Genomic DNA, 21,543 nt, shown 5'->3' with positions numbered 1-21,543 from the left:
TTTATATTCATGTTCATGTTGAGGTCCGCTGCAGCGCCCCTGCTGGCCTTTAACAGCAACAGACCGTCAGCCTCCTCTCTCTGCGCCTGCGCGGTGTGACCAGAGAGAAGCAGCGGATGTGTCGAAAAGCTGCTTTCAAAATAAAACCAAAAGTCAAGCTGCTGTTTGCTCTGAATTTAGATTGTGGTTTGTTTAACATTTATTAAAACATTCATCAGAAGTGTAGCATTTATTAAAAATATTTACTTTGACGTATAGTTTATATACTTTAGTTTATAGTATATAATATTAATTTAAAAGGTCAACATTGAAGTTTAATATTTAATAAATAGACTAATATTTAAGTATAACATTATTATAAAAACAGAACATTTAAATATAACATTAGTTCAATAAAGGTTAAGATTAAGGTTGAATATTAATTTTATAAAGGTTAGGGTTATTGCAGAGCCTTCCCGGATTTTATCTGAATTTTTTTATTTTATTTTAACCGTCTTAAGAAATATGTTTTAAGAGATAAGATAAGAGATTCCTTTACTCATCCCGCAACGGGGAAATTCAAGTGTCACAGTAACAGAGTAGACAAAGTGCAAAAGAAATATATAAAGCAAACAAGAGCCTATAAATGAACAATTATTAAAAAGTTATTAGCAATTAAAATTAAAGAGGTAAAAGATAAACATATCTTAAAATCATATATATATATATAATCAGAATAATTGTATGCCTTTAGAGTTCTGTTAGGGAAATTTTATATCTTTTAAAATGTTTTATTTCTTTATCCTGACTTGTGTGTTTTTATTAACTGCCTGTTTTATTTTGCTGCCCATGTAAAGCACTTTGTAACTCGGTTTTGAAAAGTTCTCTACAAATAAAATCATCATCATTATTATTATTATTATTATTATTATTATTATTATTATTATTATTATTTCAAGAGTTAAACATTGAAGTTAAACATATTTAAAAGGTAAACAGTGAATTTTTTAGTATTTAAATAATTTAGTATTTAGTATTAATATATTATATAAGTATATTTAGGAAGTTAAATATTTATGTAAAAGTGTTTATATAAACTGGGGTCAGTTTGAGGAGATTAACTTTTAATGTGTTATACATTTTGTTGGCTTTGTCATTAAATTTATAGAACAATCGTTTTTTAACAGTCTTTTGAAAATAATTATTTTTTCATAATAACATATAATTTCTTACTTATGTTTATTTAGATTATTTATGAAACATTAACTCCTCAGTGTGTCGCCGTATTAAGCTAACATGCTGCTATTTAAGCTTTTGAATAAGTGATTACAGTGATAAAAATAAATGTTGTGTATAAATTAAATTTAACATAATTGTTGGTACTCCTTCCATCTAATTGGATTGTATAAATTAAGATAGATTTATAGAATTTTTTGTATTGAATATTTTTTTATTCCGATTTAAGTTAATATAATAAACCGATCCTAAATCAATAAATTTTTTCCCTACATGTAATTAAATAAACACTGATCAAATATTTAGAGATAAAACATATTTGTATTAAATCGTCATCAGGACTTCCGGTCTCTTGCAGCTGCGTGCTGAGGATGACGTCTCTTGTTTTGAAAGCCGTGACCGGAAGTGATGGGTGTGTTATTCTGGGTGTGATCGGGGATGCGCAGCTTCCAAAGCTAGAGAGCAGAAAAACACAACAGAGCAGAAACAGGTTTGTTGTTTCTGTGTTTATCTCTGTGTCTGTCTTTAGGTGGAGTGTTTGTTGATAAGCAGATCATCTTCACTGTTTGTCATCGATTATTTAAATATGTGTTACCTAATGATGAGCTGGGACCCACAGTCTATGTCTGGGACTGATGGAGGTCTCCCTCTGCAGACAGGAACACAGGGACAGTGTGTGTTTTAGGTTTAGTGATGGATCCAGACTGATCATCTCTCTAACTAAAGCCTGCTGTTTGATAGAACTGATCAGATATTGAAGAAGTGTGTGTGCACACAGCTGATGGGGTGTGACGTCATTAAGTCTGATCGATATTAAGTGCTCAGTAATACAGTTAATGTGTCTGATGCTTATAGGAACAAGGCTCCACAAGGCTCCACAAGGCTCCAGCACCACAAAGAGGTTCAGCTCAGGGACTACATTAGCTGAGGTGACGCCTAGCAGACAGCTAGCATCTCCCACCTGTCACTTAAAGAGGCCACGCCCCTAATTACACATACCTGTAATTATGTATAATTATGTAATAAATAATATAAAAATTCTGCCCTGCAAAGTTGATGTGAATAGTTTCTGTCCCAGGCTGTAAGCATGTTTATTTCTGCTGTAACATTTTAACATGGGGCTCTATGGGGACTGACTCACTTTCGGAGGCAGCCTCTAGTGCAGTGGTTCTCAAAGTGGGGTCCTGGGACCCCTGGGGGAACCATAGCGTGGGGGGTCCGTGAAATAATTTGAATACATTTCTAATAAATGATAAAATTCTGCTGTGTCATTAAAAACAGCATATATACAGATGAGGACCATTTGCGCCAATGAAACCAGCATGTTGTGCCCATTACTCCCACCCTAGGCAAGGCAAGGCAAGGCAGCTTTATTTGTATAGTGCATTTCAAACACGAGGGCAACTCAATGTGCTTTACATTAACACATTAAAAGCATTGGAGACATTCAGACAGGCATAAAAGAACACAATTAAAATGACAAATATAATAAAACAGAAAAGAAAAGGAAAATTAGAAATATATTAAAAATTACATTAAAATTTTAATTTAAAGGGGCTTAGTAGTTAACTTTGGGCCAACAGGAACTGATATGATTGTGACACTCGCATCAATCTGTCACGTATCACTCATTCACACTTCACTCCGGTCACAACTGTTCCTGCTACTACTTAGCTTTGCTTACTACCTCGTGAGCGTGGAGCCATGTCTAAATCAGTTCACATCGTCAAGTGATGCTAAGCCCAAGCTAGCTAAATTAAGAAAATATGACGACAGGTATATAGAGTTTGATTTTATTGAGAACAGTGACAGGAGACCAAAATGCATCAAGTGTCTTCAGGTGCTAGCGAACAAAGCTATGAAGCCAGCCAAGCTAAAGTGACATCTGATCACCCGGAATATGAGAACAAAACTAAAGACTTTTTCCAGCTAAAGAACGAGGAACACATCCGCCAGAAAACACACATAGTGAAGTGTTTTCTGTTTATCACTATGGAACAGGTCCGAAGAATTAAGACTGATAAGTTTTAAAATACAAATAGTTCCAAGGGCATCTAAAGGCTGATTTATACTTCTGCGTCGACTCGACGGCGTAGCCTACGCCGTAGGTCCGCGTAGCTCCCGTACCTACGCAGAGGCCTACGCACGTAGCTGACGTGCACCTCCTCCAAAATGTAACTACGCGTAGAGCCGACGCGGACCGCAAGCTCTGTGATTGGTCCGCTCGACGGCTTTGTCTTTCCCGCATTCACAGCACTTCCGGGACCCCGGACATCGGCCACACATCGGCCGTGTATTTCATCTCCTCCTCTCTCTTCTTCATGTAATCATGTCTGTATGATAAACAGCAACATGTATCAGCTGTAGATTAACAGAACACGCTCTGAAACTCTGTGGAAAAGTAAACAGAGATCGTAGCGGGACCGGAAGCAGGCGACCGGCTATCAGAGAGACCACACTGCCCTCAAGCGTTTCGGAGGAGAATTGCTGCGCGACACGGACACATCGACGCAGAAGTATGAGGGGCTCATGTCCGCGTCAGCCCCTGCTGCGTAGGGGAGACGCAGAAGTATAAATCAGCCTTAAGAGTGCAAATGGTTGTAAGCATGTGCTTAATCTATGTTACAATTATGAGGGGGTCCTTGGAAAATGTTCTCACCTGTAAGGGGTCCCTGTCCCCAAAACGTTTGAGAACCCCTGCTCTAGTGGACACTCCAGGAACTGCAGTTTCTGGATCTTCAATGTTGCTTGTTTTGTCATCTTGCATGCCGCTGCTTGTTCCTACCATAGACTGTATAAATAATGGACATAGTCTCCATGACGTCACCCATCTGATTCTGAAGCGCTGTTTTGAGGCCAATCGTCGTGACGTAAAGAGGCGGGCTTTGAGCCTCCTGTCAATCTAGTCAGCTGTGCCTCTCATTGGAAGACTCGTAATCTCAATATCTTTGAAATTGCACTTTAGAAAAAAATTCACCCCCTCACAGTGTGTGCCGATCGAGAAATGAGCTATCCAGACTCCACTTGTTTTTTGAACCAGGCTGTAAACATGTTTATTTCTGCTGTAAAGATCGGCTCTGTGAATTGGTGTGAATGTGGCTTCCTGTGTTTCTGCAGCCAGCCTCAAGTGGACACTCGATGAACTGCAGTTTTTAGCACTTCCACATTGGACTCATATTTTTAGCCCGGAGGTTGCCGCTTGATTGCGACAAAAAGATACAAATTCAGGATTTTCTTCTGAATGTATTAAAGAAACTGTCGGCCAATCAGAATCCAGCTCTGAGAGCCCCTCAGCAGAAATCAGCCGCTGCCCCAACAACACCTGATAACATCTGCTACCATGCTAACATCTGTTAACAGGCTGAGTGTGTTGATCACTCTGTTAACATCAGCTTTTCCTCCAGCAGGGGGCACTGCGACCATGACGCGCTCTACCCTTCTCTCATTGGTCGGCCTTGTCTTGGTGAGTTTGGCGTCCTCTCAGACTGTCGACCCCTCGCTGCAGGATCTGGCAAATCGAAACGCAGACTTTGCTGCGCGATTGTACCGATCCGTCTCCAGCCGCACGGACGACAACGTCTTCCTGTGTCCGTTCACGCTGGCCACCGGACTGTCGGCGCTGCTAGGTGCCACCAGCGGGTCAACTCAGGACCAGCTGCTGCGGGGACTGAGTCTTAACGGACTGGACCCTCAAAGCCTCCCTGGTAGGTCAGGGGTCAGGGGTCAGGGGAGGGCTTCATGCTGTCATATTTTGGTTTCACACTGTGAGCTCTGTCTCTGCCTCTCCCAGAGCTTGTCCAGAGTTTAAGGAACCTGGTCCTCCAAGGGAGCTTGTCCATGAACCTGATGCAGGGCATGGCTGTCTTCCCAGCCCAGAGCCTCAAGGTATCGCCATCCTACCTGGAGCAGGTCCAGACCAATTTTGGGGGAAACTCTCTGAGTGTGGACTACACGGTGCCTCAGGAAGCCACCGACACCATCAACCGCTGGGTCCAGGACAACACCGGAGACCAGATCCAGGAGCTGGTGACCAGCCTGGATCCCCAGACCCAGCTGCTGCTCGCCACCGCCGCCTCCTATCAGAGTAAGTATCACCAATCAGGTCTGAACCGGGTTAGGGTTAGGGTGCGATGTGATGTAATGCTAGCGTTGTTAATAAAGTTTCTCTGTGTGATGTAATGCTAGCATTGTTAATAAAGTTTCTCTGTGTGATGTAATGCTAGCATTGTTAATAAAGTTTCTCTGTGTGATGTAATGCTAGCGTTGTTAATAAAGATTCTCTGTGTGATGTAATGCTAACGTTGTTAATAAAGTTTCTCTGTGTGATGTAATGCTAACGTTGTTAATAAAGTTTCTCTGTGTGATGTAATGCTAACGTTGTTAATAAAGTTTCCCTCTTCATGTTTCAGTCCGCTTCAGTCCATCCTTCAACGCCTCCCTCACTCAGGACGAGCGTTTCTACGTGGACAAATATCACGTTGCCATAGTTCCCATGATGTTCCAGGCGGATAAGTTCTTCCTGGCGTACGACCGCGCTCTGAAGGCCGGCGTGTTGAAGCTGCCGATGAACGACGGGGCGGCCATGTTGGTTGTGCTGCCTGACGAAGGAATCGACATCACGGCGGTGGAAGAGGAAGTGAACGGGGAGAAGATCCGGGCGTGGATCAGACAGCTTAAGAAGACGTGAGACACCTTGTTTCCTTTCCTGCTTCCTTATTTCCTCTTTCCTTCCTTTTTTCTCTATACTGTCTCAAAATGAAGCGCACTTTTATGTAGTTGTATTTTTTTTTACACCATTTTTTTTGTTTTATTTTGTAACAGGAAGTTGGAGGTGCAGCTTCCTCGCTTCCTGTTGGAGCGTTCTTACACTCTGAGGGACGCCCTGCGGATTCTCAACATCACTCAGGTGTTCCAGGACGACGCCGACATCATCAACATCGGGGAAACTACAGGACTCAAACTCACACAGGTGAGTGTTTAAACACAGGACAGAAAGGACAGAGTGATTGTACAGTACACATCAACAAATCATTTTAACACACCTGGTTATTAATTCTAAAAAATGAACAGGTACACAATTACCCTAACGAGGGAACAACACCTGCTTATAACCTGGTTATACCGTACAGGTGGGCAATTCACCTGAGCAGGTAACGAGACAGAGATGAGGAAAGGCTTTAATTATGATCATAAACATCATGTCAGGATTTCAATTCTACACTTTAAATTAAACAGATTAATAAACAGGTGAACAAGAAGAAGGGGACAGGTGGGCAGGTAAACAGATAAACAAGTGGATCTGTTTACCTGTCCAGCTGTACACCTCTACACTTCTTCACGTCTGACGGTTTACCCTTTCACTCATTTACCTGTTCACCTGTTCACTCGTTTACCTTTCAAATCTTCTGTACATCTGGGTATCTGTTCAACTATGTTACCTGTTCACCTGTTCACCTGTTTACCTGTTTACCTGTTCACCTGTTCACCTGTCTACCTGTTCACTTGTTCACCTGTTCACCTGTCTACCTGTCCACCTGTTCACCTGTTCACTCGTTTACCTTTCAAATCTTCTGTACATCTGGGTATCTGTTCAACTATCTTACCTGTTCACCTCCTCTCCTGTTCACCTCTTCTCCTGTATACCTGTTCACCTGTTTACCTCTTCTCCTGTTCACCTGTTCACCTGTTTACCTCTTCTCCTGTTCACCTGTCTACCTGTTCACTTGTTCACCTGTTCACCTGTCTACCTGTTCACCTGTCTACCCATCCACCTGTCTACCTGTCCAACTGTCCACCTGTCTACCTGTCCACCTGTCTACCTGTCTACCTGTCCACCTGTCTACCTGTCTACCTGTTCACCTGTCTACCTGTTCACTTGTTCACCTGTTCACCTGTCTACCTGTTCACCTGTCTACCCATCCACCTGTCTACCTGTCCAACTGTCCACCTGTCTACCTGTCCACCTGTCTACCTGTCAACTTGTCTACCTGTCTACCTGTCCACCTGTCTACCTGTCTACCTGTCCACCTGTCTACCTATCTACCTGTCCACCTGTCTACCTATCTACCTGTTCACCTGTCTACCTGTTCACTTGTTGACCTGTTCACCTGTCTACCTGTTCACTTGTTCACCTGTTCACCTGTCTACCTGTTCACCTGTTCACCTGTCTACCCGTCCACCTGTTCACCTGTCTACCTGTCCACCTGTCTACCTGTCCACCTGTCTACCCGTCCACCTGTTCACCTGTCTACCTGTCCACCTGTCTACCTGTCCACCTGTGTACCTGTCTACCTGTTCACCTGTCCACCTGTCTACCTGTCCACCTGTCTACCTGTCTACCTGTTCACCTGTCTACCTGTCTACCTGTCTACCTGTCTACCTGTTCACCTGTCTACCTGTTCACTTGTTGACCTGTTCACCTGTCTACCTGTTCACCTGTCTACCTGTCCACCTGCTCACCTGTCCACCTGTTCATCTGTTCACCTCTTCTCTTGTTCACCTGTCTTTATTTCCTGTTTGTATCACCTCTTGCTTGTTTCCACGGTGACGACCTTTCTTTGATCGTAATTTCACGATCGTCTTTGTTTTCAGGTTTATCATAAGTCCGTCATGACAGTGGACGAGAGCACTGATGACATCACCGCTGGGGGCGGAGTCAATGCGTTCTCCACTCTTCCTCCTCGGCTGACGATAAACAGACCCTTCCTCTTCGTCATCTACCAACAGACGAGCAGCAGCGTGTTGTTCATGGGCCGAGTGACCGACCCCACTAAGAAATAAAATGTTTACCTGCCGGGTCACTTAGCCCCTCCCACCTGTGTCTCCTGTCACACCTGTTCAGATCTGCTCTTATCAGTGTTCATGGCGCCTCGCCACGTTCAACCTGAGGCTCGAGACCCTGAGGTACTCTGAGAAGTCCTGAGACGATGACACGACAACAAAAAGTAAATAAAAACATTGAAACGTTCATAAATCAACAAATGTTAAGAAAATATGGTTTTAAAATGTTACATAATAACAAATAAACAACATTTAGTTTAAGAACGTTAAAAAATTTAACTAAGGAAAAAAACATTAAGTTTGAGTTTCATTCATAAAATTGAGAGCTGCCCATGGATACATCAAAAGGAAAAATTGTCAAAACTTTCCATAAATAAACAAAATTAAAAACATGTTTTATAACCTTAAATTTAAAAATTAAAATTACGTTTCAGAGCATTCCATTAATAAATAAAAAACAACTTTTAGTTTTAGAGCGGCCCATAAATAAATAAATAAAATATCAGAATTTTCCATAAATAAATAAATAAAGATTGTTTTGTTTAAAACCTTCCAAAAATTATAAAAAAAAATGTTTGAGAGCTTTCCATAAATTAATAAATAAATGAAAACATTAATTTTGAGAATGTTTTAAACATAAAAAAAATAACATTTAGCCTGAGTGCGTTCCATAAATAAAAAACGGCCCATAATTAAATAAAATGATAGAAATTTCCATAAATAAACAAATAAAAAAACTTTTTTTTAAGATTTAATTTTTTTTTTTAATTTGACACCTTTCCATAAATTAATAAATAAATTAAAAAAGTAATTTTGATTTAGTCTGAATGCATTCCATAAATTAAAAATACACTTTTTATTTAATTGTCCCTACATAAAAACATTTATTATTACCGCCCTAAAAAAACAACAACACAATATAAGTTTGAGATCGTCCCTTAATATTTTGAAGCAAAACAACATGGCGGTCAATTAAGAAGTCAGACTTTGATGCTTCCATTAGGATGGACCTTTAGAACCGAGACGCCGCTCTGACTGTCCATCGGCGCCATCATCAGCCCGTCTTCTTAATGCGTCCCGTGTAATCTGACCTCCATCAGCCTCACGTTAAAAACCTGAACATGTACAGGCTGCAGGAAGCTAACGTGAGTATTTGTTATTGAAACATTAACAGATATTAAATGCTATAATCCGCTAATGTTAGCATGTCATTTACAACATTAACAGATATTAGAGGCTACAGTTAGCTAACGGTAACATGTATTAAGAGCTTTATAAGACGTGAATAATAAACTGAATCACATTACCCTCCGCTGCAGTATGTTTGCTAAACGTTAGCATGTTCGTGTTTGTTTTATTGATACGTATTGGTTTGATAGCGTTTGATAATATTGTTATATTCTGGTTTCTTAGTGTTGATTAAATAATATTGTTTGATAGTATTTATGTTATTGTTTTCCATGACTGTAAACATGTCTTTAAATTAATGCACTATAACACATGTCTGTACTGCTCCAGTAAACCTTCAATGTTAAACCTACGTTGATGGATTCTGATGTTTGACCTTTGTAGCTCATCAAACTGACACGTGATGTCATCAAACACCACGGTGACATCACATATTGCAACCAATCAACACACAGAAAGTTTGTCGGGTGTTGAGGCTTCATTGATTGTAAACTAACCAATCACACATGGGGAGATAAAACCACAACCAAGAACACACAGCTTGAGTTAGTAGGTGTGGATTTTACTGAGCCAATCAGGCGACAGGAACAGATCGTTACAGTACAGAGTTTTCAAAATAAAAGCAGCTCAGTGGTTACAAACAGTGTGTCTCTGTTAGTTACTGTCTGGTGCATTCTGGGTAACGTTCAGCATTCATCCTAGTACTCTGAAGATGACTGCTGATTGGGTGATGGCCCCGGTAGCTTTAGAATGACGTCATCCTCAGTCTCGTGCTGATTGGACGCTGAAAGAGTTCGACTTCCTGTTTCTGTGAATGAGAGAATTAGAAAAGCACAGATTGTTTTTAATAATCCAGAACCAAAAATCTTACACAGAATAAATTAAAGGTAGAGCTAACAGGGCGCTAAACTTACAAGGCTATACAGAGTGCTAACCTGATGCTAAGCTAACAAGGATAAACAGTGCTATACAAACTAAACCATAGTGCTTAACGTGATGCTAAATTACCAAGGCTAACATGGTGCTAAAACAAGTATATATAGTGCTTAACTTGATGCTAAGCTAACCATACCAAACAGTGCTGAACTTCATGCTAAGCTAACCATACCAAACAGTGCTTAACTTGATGCTAAGCTAACCATACCAAACAGTGCTATTATAACCACAGATAACGGAGTGCTAAACCTGGTGCTAAGCTAACAAAACTAAGTGTAGAATCCCAACAAAAATCTGGTCTTTAATGGTTTTTAAACCCTAAGGGGGTAGAGGGATTCACAAAGGGGTTTCCTGGGATCAGAACTTGGTCCAGGTACCTTTTGCACCTGGTCTAGAGTGTGGAAACCAAAGGGGTTCCCAACACAAACAGATCTACCTCGGGCACTTGTCTTAACTCACATCGTCAGCTTCCTGGACTGGCTGTCCTTCATTCCGCAGCCCCGGTCCATCGTTTTACTGCGCTGGTCCAAGGTACTGGTCCTGTGCTCTCTCTGGTCCATAGCACTGGTTTTATGGTCTCTCTGGTCTAAGGTACCGGTTCTGTAGTCTCTCTGGTCAATGGAACTGGTCCTGTGGTCCATCACATTATTTCTGTGGTCCATGTTACTGGTCCTGTGGTCCAAAGTACTGGTCCTGTGGTCCAAAGTACTGGTCCTGTGGTCCAAAGTACTGGTTCTGTGGTCCAAAGTACCGGTTCTGTGGTCCAGTATATTGGTTCTATGATCTCTCTGGTCTAGAGTGCCAGTCCTGTGGTCCATGGTACTACTTCTATGGTCTAGTGTACTGGCCCTGTCTAGGAGGCTGGTGGTGTTGCTGCGGATCAGAACCGGCATGGAGGAGGTGGACTGGGTTGCCATGCTGAAGTGGGCGGTCCTGAAGGAGTCGTCTGGAAACACAAACGCTGTTTAAATTTCAAAGATCACACGAGGCGGTCTCCTGACTGAGGCGGACCTGCAGGTGAGAGGGTGCGTGAAAGGAGGAAGTACCTTTAGCTGATAGCATGGAGGACTTCCCGGTTCCAGATGTGCCGCTCAGATCTTTCACTTTCCTGCAACACAGATCCAAAACAAAGATCACTGGAACATTCGGGTTCAAAACAGCAACTTCATCAAGTCTTGAGCTGCACCTGAGACTAGACCACACGGGGACGGGAGAGTACGAGGAGGAGCAGATCAGTCCATGTCTGATTAAAGCAAACTAAAGACGATCCTCCATCAGGAGAAGTTACTGTAATCTCAATAGCACCACTAGAGGTCAGCAGAGAACAAGGGATGCATGACAGCTGAGATCTGAAGCATGTCTCAATGTCTCCCCTTCCCCATCAAGTCAGTTCCAGGGCTGGTTTGGAGCAGGTGCCTTATCTGGAACCAGTTCTTTGTGATTCAACCACCAAGAACTGGGCCTAAACCAGAAACAAACATTCCAGAGTTCTCAAGTTGCACCACCTCTGAACTAGCACTAGCACCAGGGCTCAATACTGGAAAAGGGGTACTTGAAAACCTCCCAAGAACCAGCTTGCTTTTCCAAGAGAGCCCCATTCCCGATAACACCACCTCCAAGGAGTTCGTGCTACTCTGGAACCGTGTTTTCTGGTTTAGGACCAGAGTCCTAGTGGACGAAACACAAAAAACTGGTTCCAGATTAGGCACTGGCCCTGGAACTGACTTGGTGGAAGGGGCCGGGGGAATCAGGATCCTGCTGCTGGACTCTTAACTTCATGCAGCTCAATCGGTCCCTAAACCAGAGCTCATTACAAGGTTTTAGAGAGCTGGTGGTCCAAAAGTCAAAGGACTCCAAGGACAGAAAGTCCAACACGACTCTAACCCAGGTCCACATGACCACAGCTGGTCTACAGTGACCTAATACGGTATCAAGTGTTGGCCTCAGTGTCCACAGAGGTCCAGAGCAGCGTCTGAAGACCGTCCTGTGGTGGATCAGGGTTCACACTCAGACCCTGGAAACAGTCTCTAGGATCTGTAAAGTGAGGCGGGTGTGGAGAGCTTACAGAGGTCTCTCTGCGTTGGCAGCTTTGGACGACGTGGGCTGACTGCTGAGGGATCGACTCCTGGACAGTTTGGCCTTCCTCATCTCTTTACCTGTGAGAGGAAGAACCATCGTCATCATCAGAGACCTCAGAGTTCACAACAGATCATCATCGTATCGTCATCATACGTTAGTCTTACCAGAGGAGGAGAAGGTGGCTCCGGATGAAGACACGGACATGGATTTGGTGGCGGATAGACTGGTCTTGCTGTCCCTTCCTGTCAAAGAAAAACACGTTTCAGGACAGCAGAAACTCATGAATTCTGCTTCTGAAAGCTCCGCCTCCTCAGCAGGAGTAAAGTGTGCTCACGTTTCCTCTCTGTGTGTTTCTCAGAGTTCAGTTTCCCATCGGCCTGCTGGCGCTCCAGCTGTTCCTGCCGACAGACGACTCGACGTTAAAACCAAACAAAGGGTGTCAGACCTAAGACGATCCTGCAGGCTCAGACTCACCATCTCCAGCAGCAGAGTCTCTTCCTTCTCCTTCTTCTGGTCCAGTAAATCCCTCTCCTGCCTTTTGTGAAACTGCAGAAACAAAACAAAGCACAGGAGGTTACAGAGAGGACTCAGACACCTCAGCGGTTCTTTATATCACATGTTAGTCCTTCATGAAAACAAGGGGCTCACAGGCTCCGTGAGGTCCACTTTGTCCAGTTCCAGCACCGTCTGAAAGACATCATGGACACAAGTCATCACACAAAGTCTCCTGACAGCAAGCCATGAATGGTACCTCTTGACTACATTAATGCTGGACCTGCACCAGGTCAGGACTGGTCTCAGGTGACGGTGTTACCTTGCGGATGGTGGCGACCACGTCCTTGTCCTTCTCTCTGCAGAGCAGTTTCTGGACGCAGAAGTCCAGTTGCTGCAGCAGCTGTTTGTCAGTCGGCAGATGGAGGGATGAGCGGAGTCTGGGTAACAGCTGGCAGAGCTTGTACCTGACGGACGGGTGAGAAGAACGAGGGATGAACAGACGTGGGACACAGAGAGGGACGTTTAACCCGTCTCACAATGACAACGCACTGAGGGAGCTACCTGACGTTGGCGACAGGGTCGTGGACCAGCTCCAGCGCCGGGATCAGAAAGTGTTTGTTGAAGTATTTCCTGGAGAAGATCTCGGTGGCCGTTTCACAGACGTCCAGGAACCTCAGGCGGTTCCAGTAGCTCCGCCCCTGAGCGAGATCTGAGGATCAGTACCAGAAGATAACTGTGAGTGACCACAGACCTTAAGGGACCTTGAATTACTGGGACATGAACTCCAAAGAGCCCCTCAGTTCAGTCTGTGGAACAAAGGCTAAGCCCGAGTCACAGGGTCAGTCGGAGTCGAGGGATTAGTGGGACAGCAGTGGAGGAGCCGGACAGCAGGTGGGGGGTAGGGAGGGTCGAGGGTTATGGTTAGGGTTAGGGTTCGGGTTATGATTAAGGTTAGGGTTAGGGTTAGAACTAGGACTAAATTTAAGCAAACAGAACCAGAACCAAATTCAAGCAAACCGAACCAGAACCGAACCAGAACCAGAACCAACTCAAACCAACAGAATCAGAACCAGAACCAAACTCAAGCAAACAGAACCAGAACCAAACTAGATCAAACATTATTAATGTCCTCAGGTTGGCATTGAGAAAAATCAGATGCCTCAGCTTTGATGGTCTGATCCGGTTTCTCCTCTCAGTGAGTATTTGCCCGGTCTTTGAGAAGAACCCTAACCCTAACCCTCTCAGAAGGAACAGATGAAGCCACGATACACAGCCTCCCCTCCATCACCTGTATCCTATATCCTCACATGTGAAAACAAAGTTCTGCTGTGAGCAGAGCTGGGGCTGAGCACTGAGAGAGCTAAGCAGGGAAAGGAACAAACTGGGAGCCGGCTCTCTCTAGATGTGAGCCGGCTCTTCTGATCCACTATAAAGCATCGACTCTCAGAGCCGCAGCTTTTGATCATGACACATCACTAATGTGCAGCAGCTCTACTCCGAGCTCCCTCCGGATGTCCGAGCTCCTGACCCTGTCTCTCAGGCTGAGCCCAGACACCCTTCAGAGGAAACTCCTCTCAGCTGCTTGTATCCGAGATCTTATCCTTTCGTTCATGACCCACAGCTCATGATCATAGGTGAGGGTTGGGACGTAGACTGACTGGTATATTGAGAGCTTTGCCTTCCGGCTCAGCTCCCTCTTCACCATGCCGGTCCGTTGCCACACCAGCATCACTGCTGACGCTGCACCAATCCACCTGTCGATCTCACGCTCCATCTTACCCCCACTCACGAACAAGACCCCAATCTTTAGAATCTTATTTTCAACTTGAGGCGTTCAGAACTCGCAGGAACACCGAGCACTTGAAGCGCTCACGTGTCTGTCTGCTGTCCGATCGGTGCTACATCTTCTGCACTCAAAGAAGCACTGGTCACCTGTGACAGGACATAAGATTAGAGTATTCTGACCTTGGATCAGCCGCTCCATCATCTCCTGACGCTGCTCCTGTTTGCGGTTGTAGCGTAGGAACGTGCAGAACGTCCGAGCGGCCTCCCTCTGAACGGGCAACACTTTCTACAACAACAACAAGAAGCAGAGAGGGAGTTACCTGCCTGATTGTTTCACCTGAGATCATCTAGTGTGCTGTGTTGTGTTGTGTGCTGTGGTGCTAACATTGGTGGTGAGGATGATGAAGATGCGAGGGGAGAAGCTCTGGTGCAGCACTTCTCCAGGAAGCAGTCTGGCCAGGTAGCTGTAACGCTGCAGCAGCTTCTCGTGCAGCCGCCAACGCAGGGAGCAGCCAACCTTCTGCTCCGCTAACAGCAAAGCCGCCAGCAGCTCTGGGAGCTGATCAGAAGAGAGAGAGAGAGCCAGCAGAGAGAAGAGAGGAGAGAGGAGAGAGGAGAGTTTAGAGAGTACCAAGGAAAAGAGATAGAACAAAGTGCTGCAGACTCGCAGACCCACCTTGTTGTCCAGCGTCAGGTTTTCGCCTCTGGAAAGAACAGCCTCCAGAGTTTCCTCAAGGTGATTCATCAGAGCGTCCAACACCTCGGCATCAAAAACAAGGACAGCTTTAGCACCAACACACTCACACACACACACCACATGAAGCTACCAGCTCTATAAAACCTGTCTGTATGACCAGCTCTAAAAACTGTCTGTATAGGTGCATTTTGACCAAGAATTCCAGGGTCTTTTAGCCCCCAGAACTACTTTCCCCTGAACTAAAAGGTTCCTGGTCCCCATTGTTGTCTGCGTTTGGACCGCGGGCTGAAGTCCCGGGTAGATTGTGTAAATCAGGCCAGTGACATATGGAGGGAAAAAAATAACTGCACTACACCACCAGACCAGTAGAGGGCAGTAACACAAAGAGGAATGCCATTCATCACAGATAGAAAAAACAATGACTATGAATGGTTTTGGAAAAATTTGAAAAAAAATGTTTTGAAAAAAAAAAAAATTGACAAAATTTTTTTGGGAAATTTTTTTTTTGAAAAAAATGTTCCAAAAAAAAATTTGAAATAAAAAATTTGAAAAAAAAAATTTTGAAAAAAAAAATTTTGAAAAAAAAAATTAAAAAAAAAAAAAAATGAAAAAAAAGTTGACACTGAGCCTGTCGAAAAAATGAATTTTCCTCAAATTTGAAATTGTGCTCCAAAAGCAGAAAAACATGAAAAATTGAAAATTTTGCGTCTGCGGTTAAAAACATGGAAAAAGCAATGAATGAATCAACACGTGAGAGGAGATAAGTGCGAGTAGCAAAGACGTTTCAACACGGCTTTAAAATCCTTTTGAACTCAAAAAGCCGTGATCGCAGAGATCGGCCGGTGTTTTGGTTTAAACGGCGACCCTGTTAACTGGAGACTCTCAGCCGGATGCATCCCTCATAAACGTCTTTAGACCATCATTAAATATCTGATGAGGATATTTTGAAATCTTAATAAAACTAAACTAGTTTGCATTCCCAGGAACTCCCTCTGTGTTTCAACAGCTGTGTAAACTCCACAAACACTGACACGTTCAGCTGAAGGTCTCCAGTTTACAGGGTCACTTTTAAAAGCGGAACACCGGGAGGAGAGACGCATTCACAGTGGGCTGAGAGAAGACTACTGTTACAAGCTGCTAAATCAAGAGAATCCCAGCTTAATAAAAACACTGCGGTTAATCTACCACTCAGACACGTTCAGCATTGCAGGCCCCGCCCCCTGAAAGTCCCAGGACCTTTGAAAAGTACTACCCCCCTAGCAGGGGCTTTTTAGGGGGGAGATTATCTACCCCTGAACTAAATTTAGACCCTGGGTCCACCGGTCGAAACGCACGTAGTTCAGGGGTAAAGTTCTTCTGGTCTAAAACGTGTCTGTGATGGAGAGCAGAGCAGCGTGTGTCCACCTCTACGAGTATAAATCTGACAGAATGAGGATGAAAAACTACGACACAGTATTTCAAACACTCTCTGATCACTGGAACAGGTGTGAACTCTCACCTCCAGGGAGTCGTCCTGCAGCAGAGCCAGGAGCTCCTTGTGGACCAGGTGGGCGTCTGAACCAAGCAGCTTCACCACCTGACAGGAAGGGGCGGGGCATGATGTGAGATCAGGGGAGCTTGTTTTAGTCTGAGAGTCTTCAAATCTACAATCAAATAACAACTCTGCTCCACAGATGATGAAACTTTCGTCTTTAATAATCCCACAATCTGCTCTCTGGCGCCACCTTGAGGACACACTTTGCACTGCTGTGGAATAAATCGGGGGGGGGGGGGGAGGGTTTGTTTCTGGGGGAGATGTTCTGACCTGGTGGAAAGTGGCTGCAGCACTCCGTCGAACGCTGACCTCGGGGTCACAACAAAGACTGGAGAAAGACGAGTAAATCTCTGACAGGAAGTGAGCCGGATCAGCAAACACCACCATGGCCTGGAGAGAGAGAGAGAGAGAGAGAGAGAGAGAGAGAGAGAGAGAGAGAGAGAGAGAGAGAGAGAGAGAGAGAGAGAGAGAGAGAGAGAGAGAGAGAGAGAGAGAGAGAGAGAGAGAGAGAGAGAAAACAGGAAGTGACATCATGCATCTGCAGGATTACAGAGTAAGAACCAAACTCTTGTCTCTGAGTGTCTCTCTCTGTGTTTACAGGCAGGTTGTAGCAGCAGTTACAGCGGATCAGGGTAGACTCGGTGTTGCCCTCAGTCTGGTTCCCCTCAGTGTGCAGACCAGCGACACTCAACTCCTTAAACCTCAGCAGCAGCCGGCCTTTCTGCTCGTCTGAGAGAGAGCCTGCAACACAACAGCAGCCTGTCAGAGGTCCACATACAGACACGGAGCATCTGAGAACACAAACTGACCCTGTGACAGGAACGACGTCTGAGAACACGTTTGACTTCCTGCTGAGAGAACTCGTCAAACAAGGACTTGGTGACAAGACCTGTTGATGCAGCTTGGGTATCTCTACTGGGAGGTATGAGAGCTGAGTCTCACCTTCCAGTCCACTGCAGAGCTTCCCAAACTGGAACGACAGAGAAACCAGGACGGCATCGTCCGCCTGTGTCGCCGTATCGCACACTGACATCACCAAGGGGACCACGACGTGGACTCGGTCATCTAAGAGAGGGGACGGCTTTCAGTCCATGGTCTGAATTTAACTTCTCTACTTTACCGACGACGGCTCTCTGAGAACTCACCGCTGTCCATCATCTCCATCAGGTTGATGATGGTGTCGAAGGCGGCGAGGCGGACGTTGCTCTCCTCATCATCAGTGAGTTCCAACAGCTCGGGGAGCAGCTCGGTCTTGGTGTCGTCCACCCTGAAGGAAGAACACAAAGAACATCAGAGAGCAGCCGGATGTTTGATAGGCTCGGTTCAGGGAACAGTCTGATGGTGTTTACCCTGTCGCCCGGGCGATGCTCTCCAGCTGACGGCACATACAGGCTCGCACCTCGAACTCCATGTCCTGACACAGAGAGCGGACCAGAGGCAGCAGCTCCTTCTTCACCCTGATCACAGAGAACAGACCAATCACACCTGAGACACCTGAGCAGGTGAGACACCTGAGCTCTGAGACCTGAGACTGAAGACCGACCGTCCTTCAGGAGAGATCAACATATTAGTACACTCACAGGTGAGAATCAAACTTGCTGGCGATCTTCCCTAAGATTCTGCAGCTGGACAGACGAGCCTGAAGAGAGTGAGACAGCTGGGGTTGATAGAGGAGAGGGTTCAGTACCTGCAGAGAGACAGACAGGAGCAGACAAAGAGAGAGAGAGAGACAGGTAAACAGAGTTACACACCTGAATCCTTGAGCAGATAGACAGGATGATACAGAGGGAAAGACAGGTAACGATGGTTACAGAGTGGAGGCGCCGGGGGAGACAGACAGGTTCAGAGACAGACAGGTTCAGAGACACAGACAGGTTCAGAGACAGACAGGTTCAGAGACAGACAGGTTCAGGGGGCTAAAGAATGAAGGTAGACAGGTAAAATAGTTCAAAGACAGGTGAAGAGAGACAGGTAATCTAACAGCTTCAGAGACAACAAGACTAGCCAAGGGATACAACAGGAGAGAGACAGGTAGACAGACAGGCAGACAAACGGGGGAGACAAGTAGACAGACATGTAGAGAGACAGGTAGACAGACAGGTAGACAGACAGGCAGACAAACGGGGGAGACAGGTAGACAGACATGTAGAGAGACAGGTAGACAGACAGGTAGACAGACAGGCAGACAAACGGGGGAGACAGGTAGACAGACATGTAGAGAGACAGGTAGACAGATGGGTGGAGAGACAGGTAGACAGATGGGTGGAGAGACAGGTAGACAGACAGGCAGACAAACGGGGGAGACAGGTAGACAGACATGTAGACAAACGGGGGAGACAGGTAGACAGACATGTAGAGAGACAGGTAGACAGACAGGCAGACAAACGGGGGAGACAGGTAGACAGACATGTAGAGAGACAGGTAGACAGACAGGCAGACGAACGGGGGAGACAGGTAGACAGACAGGTAGAGAGACAGGCAGACAGACAGGCAGACAAACGGGGGAGACAGGTAGACAGACATGTAGAGAGACAGGTAGACAGACAGGCAGACGAACGGGGGAGACAGGTAGACAGACATGTAGAGAGACAGGTAGACAGACAGGTAGAGAGACAGGCAGACAGACAGGCAGACAAACGGGGGAGACAGGTAGACAGACATGTAGAGAGACAGGTAGACAGATGGGTGGAGAGACAAGGAGATGAGAGGTAGACAGACAGGTGGCGAGACAGGTAGGGATATATAGACGGGTACAAGGACAGATAAAGAAACAGGAAGTGATAGAGACAGGTAGAGACAGAATGTACCTCTTGTTTGATGGTCTCTTTGGGGAGAGAGTTGATGGCTGACAGCAACGTTTCCAACCAGGCGTTACTCACCACTGTCAACAAACATAAACATGTCAACATCAAGACCACTCCACCTGAGTCTACCTGTGTCTCTGTGATTAAGGTGGTGTTACCTGTGTCCCTGTGATTAAGGTGGTGTTACCTGTGTCTCTGTGATTAAGGTGGTGTTACCTGTGTCTCTGTGATTAAGGTGGTGTTACCTGTGTCCCTGTGATTAAGGTGGTGTTACCTGTGTCTCTGTGATTAAGGTGGTGTTACCTGTGTCTCTGTGATTAAGGTGGTGTTACCTGTGTCCCTGTGATTAAGGTGGTGTTACCTGTGTCCCTGTGATTAAGGTGGTGTTACCTGTGTCTCTGTGTCTCTGTGATTAAGGTGGTGTTACCTGTGTCTCTGTGTCTCTGTGATTAAGGTGGTGTTACCTGTGTCTCTGTGATTAAGGTGGTGTTACCTGTGTCCCTGTGATTAAGGTGGTGTTACCTGTGTCCCTGTGATTAAGGTGGTGTTACCTGTGTCCCTGTGATTAAGGTGGTGTTACCTGTGTCCCTGTGATTAAGGTGGTGTTACCTGTGTCTCTGTGTCTCTGTGATTAAGGTGGTGTTACCTGTGTCTCTGTGATTAAGGTGGTGTTACCTGTGTCCCTGTGATTAAGGTGGTGTTACCTGTGTCTCTGTGTCTCTGTGATTAAGGTGGTGTTACCTGTGTCTCTGTGTCTCTGTGATTAAGGTGGTGTTACCTGTGTCTCTGTGATTAAGGTGGTGTTACCTGTGTCCCTGTGATTAAGATGGTGTTACCTGTGTCTCTGTGATTAAGGTGGTGTTACCTGTGTCTCTGTGATTAAGGTGGTGTTACCTGTGTCCCTGTGATTAAGATGGTGTTACCTGTGTCTCTGTGATTAAGGTGGTGTTACCTATGTCTCTGTGATTAAGGTGGTGTTACCTGTGTCCCTGTGATTAAGGTGCAGCAGGACGGTCTTCAGGATGGAGTAGGTGTGGGTGTGGATCAGGATGATGTCATCCTGCAGGATGGTTAAAAAGGAGGCTGCTGCTGCGAGCTGGATTTCGGCTCCTGCTCCGTTCAGGACCTCCTACAGAGAGGGACACACCTGATCAAGACATCAGCTCCAGCACACCTGGGACTAACTTCAACCGGTCCAGGACCGTCAGGGACTACATACTGACGGATGATGTCACTGCGTACGTACCCGGACCTTCGGAACAACCCGACGAAACGTCTCAGCCGGATTCTGGCGGACGAGGATCGGCAGGTTACTGATGACGCTCGCTCTCTGCACCTCCTGACCCACACTGAGGACCACAGAGGGGACAAGGTGAGTCCCTGTTCAGGTGAGAGACTTTTCATAATACATAAAACAGGACCCAGAACTGAACCCAACAGGACTACAAAACCTGACACCTTCATTCAGGTCCAGGTACTGCAAGACCCTCAACATTCTGCCGTCAGGACATTCACATTGTTTGTGGTGAGTTATCTCCCCAGTTCAGGATCTACCCTCCAAGAACTTAAGTCCAGAATCTACCCTCCAGGATCCACAGCCCAAGATCTACCCTCCAGGATTCACAGCCCAAGGTCCATACTTCAGAATTAACAGTCCAGGATCCACAGCCCAAGGTCTCCCCTCCAGGATCCACAGCCCAAGGTCTCCCCTCCAGGATCCACAGCTCAAGATCTACCCTCCAGGATCAACAGTCCAGGATTCACAACCAAAGATCTACCCTCCAGGATCAATTTTTAACTTTCAGGATCCAAAGTCCAGCATATACCCTCTCCAGGATCAACAATCTAGGATCTACCCACATGGATCCACAGTGTAGGATCTACCCACCGGGATCCATAGTCTAGGATCTACCCTCAAGGGTCTACATTACAAGAACTACCCTCCAGGATCTACAGCCCAAGTTTTACAATATCAACAGTTCGGGAACTACCCTCCAGGATCCAGAGTCAAGGATATACCCTCCAGTGTC

At 45.4% G+C, this 21,543-nt stretch overlaps 2 protein-coding genes across 6 annotated transcripts in view; one reads left to right on the top strand and one right to left on the bottom strand.

Moving 5' to 3' along the window:
* Window positions 1-1,573: 1,573 nt before the first annotated feature.
* On the top strand, window positions 1,574-9,826 carry serpina10a (serpin peptidase inhibitor, clade A (alpha-1 antiproteinase, antitrypsin), member 10a). Of its 4 annotated transcripts, XM_034699364.1 has the most exons (7): window positions 1,588-1,705; window positions 2,071-2,144; window positions 4,623-4,919; window positions 5,006-5,299; window positions 5,625-5,898; window positions 6,037-6,184; window positions 7,807-9,826. In XM_034699364.1, exons 3-7 carry the CDS (start codon window positions 4,637-4,639, stop codon window positions 7,993-7,995), a joined length of 1,188 nt encoding a protein of 395 aa, XP_034555255.1. In that variant the 5' UTR covers window positions 1,588-1,705; window positions 2,071-2,144; window positions 4,623-4,636; the 3' UTR covers window positions 7,996-9,826. The 4 variants fall into 4 exon arrangements, with proteins under 4 accessions (XP_034555254.1, XP_034555255.1, XP_034555256.1 ...); XM_034699363.1 differs by lacking the exon at window positions 2,071-2,144 and having other exon boundaries at window positions 1,574-1,705; window positions 4,620-4,919; XM_034699365.1 differs by lacking the exon at window positions 2,071-2,144 and having other exon boundaries at window positions 1,604-1,705.
* The window catches only part of ppp4r4 (protein phosphatase 4, regulatory subunit 4), a 16,513-nt gene continuing 4,694 nt past the window's right edge, over window positions 9,725-21,543 (bottom strand). Inside the window, exons 3-25 of one of the 2 annotated variants that reach the window (XM_034699359.1) lie at window positions 20,760-20,862; window positions 20,495-20,642; window positions 19,517-19,590; window positions 18,290-18,396; window positions 18,059-18,166; window positions 17,855-17,976; window positions 17,652-17,774; window positions 17,308-17,450; window positions 16,980-17,099; window positions 16,674-16,751; window positions 15,155-15,238; window positions 14,864-15,037; window positions 14,659-14,764; window positions 13,255-13,402; window positions 13,013-13,157; window positions 12,847-12,885; window positions 12,673-12,744; window positions 12,533-12,596; window positions 12,363-12,440; window positions 12,185-12,275; window positions 11,166-11,227; window positions 10,579-11,065; window positions 9,725-9,991 (exon numbers count right to left, since the gene is read on the bottom strand). In XM_034699359.1, coding sequence (XP_034555250.1) covers window positions 9,946-9,991; window positions 10,579-11,065; window positions 11,166-11,227; window positions 12,185-12,275; window positions 12,363-12,440; window positions 12,533-12,596; window positions 12,673-12,744; window positions 12,847-12,885; window positions 13,013-13,157; window positions 13,255-13,402; window positions 14,659-14,764; window positions 14,864-15,037; window positions 15,155-15,238; window positions 16,674-16,751; window positions 16,980-17,099; window positions 17,308-17,450; window positions 17,652-17,774; window positions 17,855-17,976; window positions 18,059-18,166; window positions 18,290-18,396; window positions 19,517-19,590; window positions 20,495-20,642; window positions 20,760-20,862 — 2,722 coding nt within the window. In that variant the 3' untranslated portion in view covers window positions 9,725-9,945. The remainder of the gene's footprint in view (window positions 9,992-10,578; window positions 11,066-11,165; window positions 11,228-12,184; window positions 12,276-12,362; window positions 12,441-12,532; window positions 12,597-12,672; window positions 12,745-12,846; window positions 12,886-13,012; window positions 13,158-13,254; window positions 13,403-14,658; window positions 14,765-14,863; window positions 15,038-15,154; window positions 15,239-16,673; window positions 16,752-16,979; window positions 17,100-17,307; window positions 17,451-17,651; window positions 17,775-17,854; window positions 17,977-18,058; window positions 18,167-18,289; window positions 18,397-19,516; window positions 19,591-20,494; window positions 20,643-20,759; window positions 20,863-21,543) is intronic. The other variant, XM_034699360.1, reaches the window with a different exon arrangement.

Source organism: Notolabrus celidotus, chromosome 13 (assembly GCF_009762535.1).
Source record: "Notolabrus celidotus isolate fNotCel1 chromosome 13, fNotCel1.pri, whole genome shotgun sequence".
In the NCBI taxonomy this organism is placed as follows: Eukaryota; Metazoa; Chordata; class Actinopteri; order Labriformes; family Labridae; genus Notolabrus; species Notolabrus celidotus.
This window is presented reverse-complemented; position numbering and strand designations above follow the sequence as displayed.

Excerpts from the sequence above, each read along its gene's own strand:
- serpina10a (XM_034699363.1), top strand. The coding sequence starts at position 4,637 with ATGACGCGCTCTACCCTTCTCTCATTGGTCGGCCTTGTCTTGGTGAGT. Across the intron at positions 5,300-5,624 it reads CACCGCCGCCTCCTATCAGA|TCCGCTTCAGTCCATCCTTC; the intron begins GTAAGTATCACC and ends TTCATGTTTCAG. Across the intron at positions 6,185-7,806 it reads CAGGACTCAAACTCACACAG|GTTTATCATAAGTCCGTCAT; the intron begins GTGAGTGTTTAA and ends CTTTGTTTTCAG.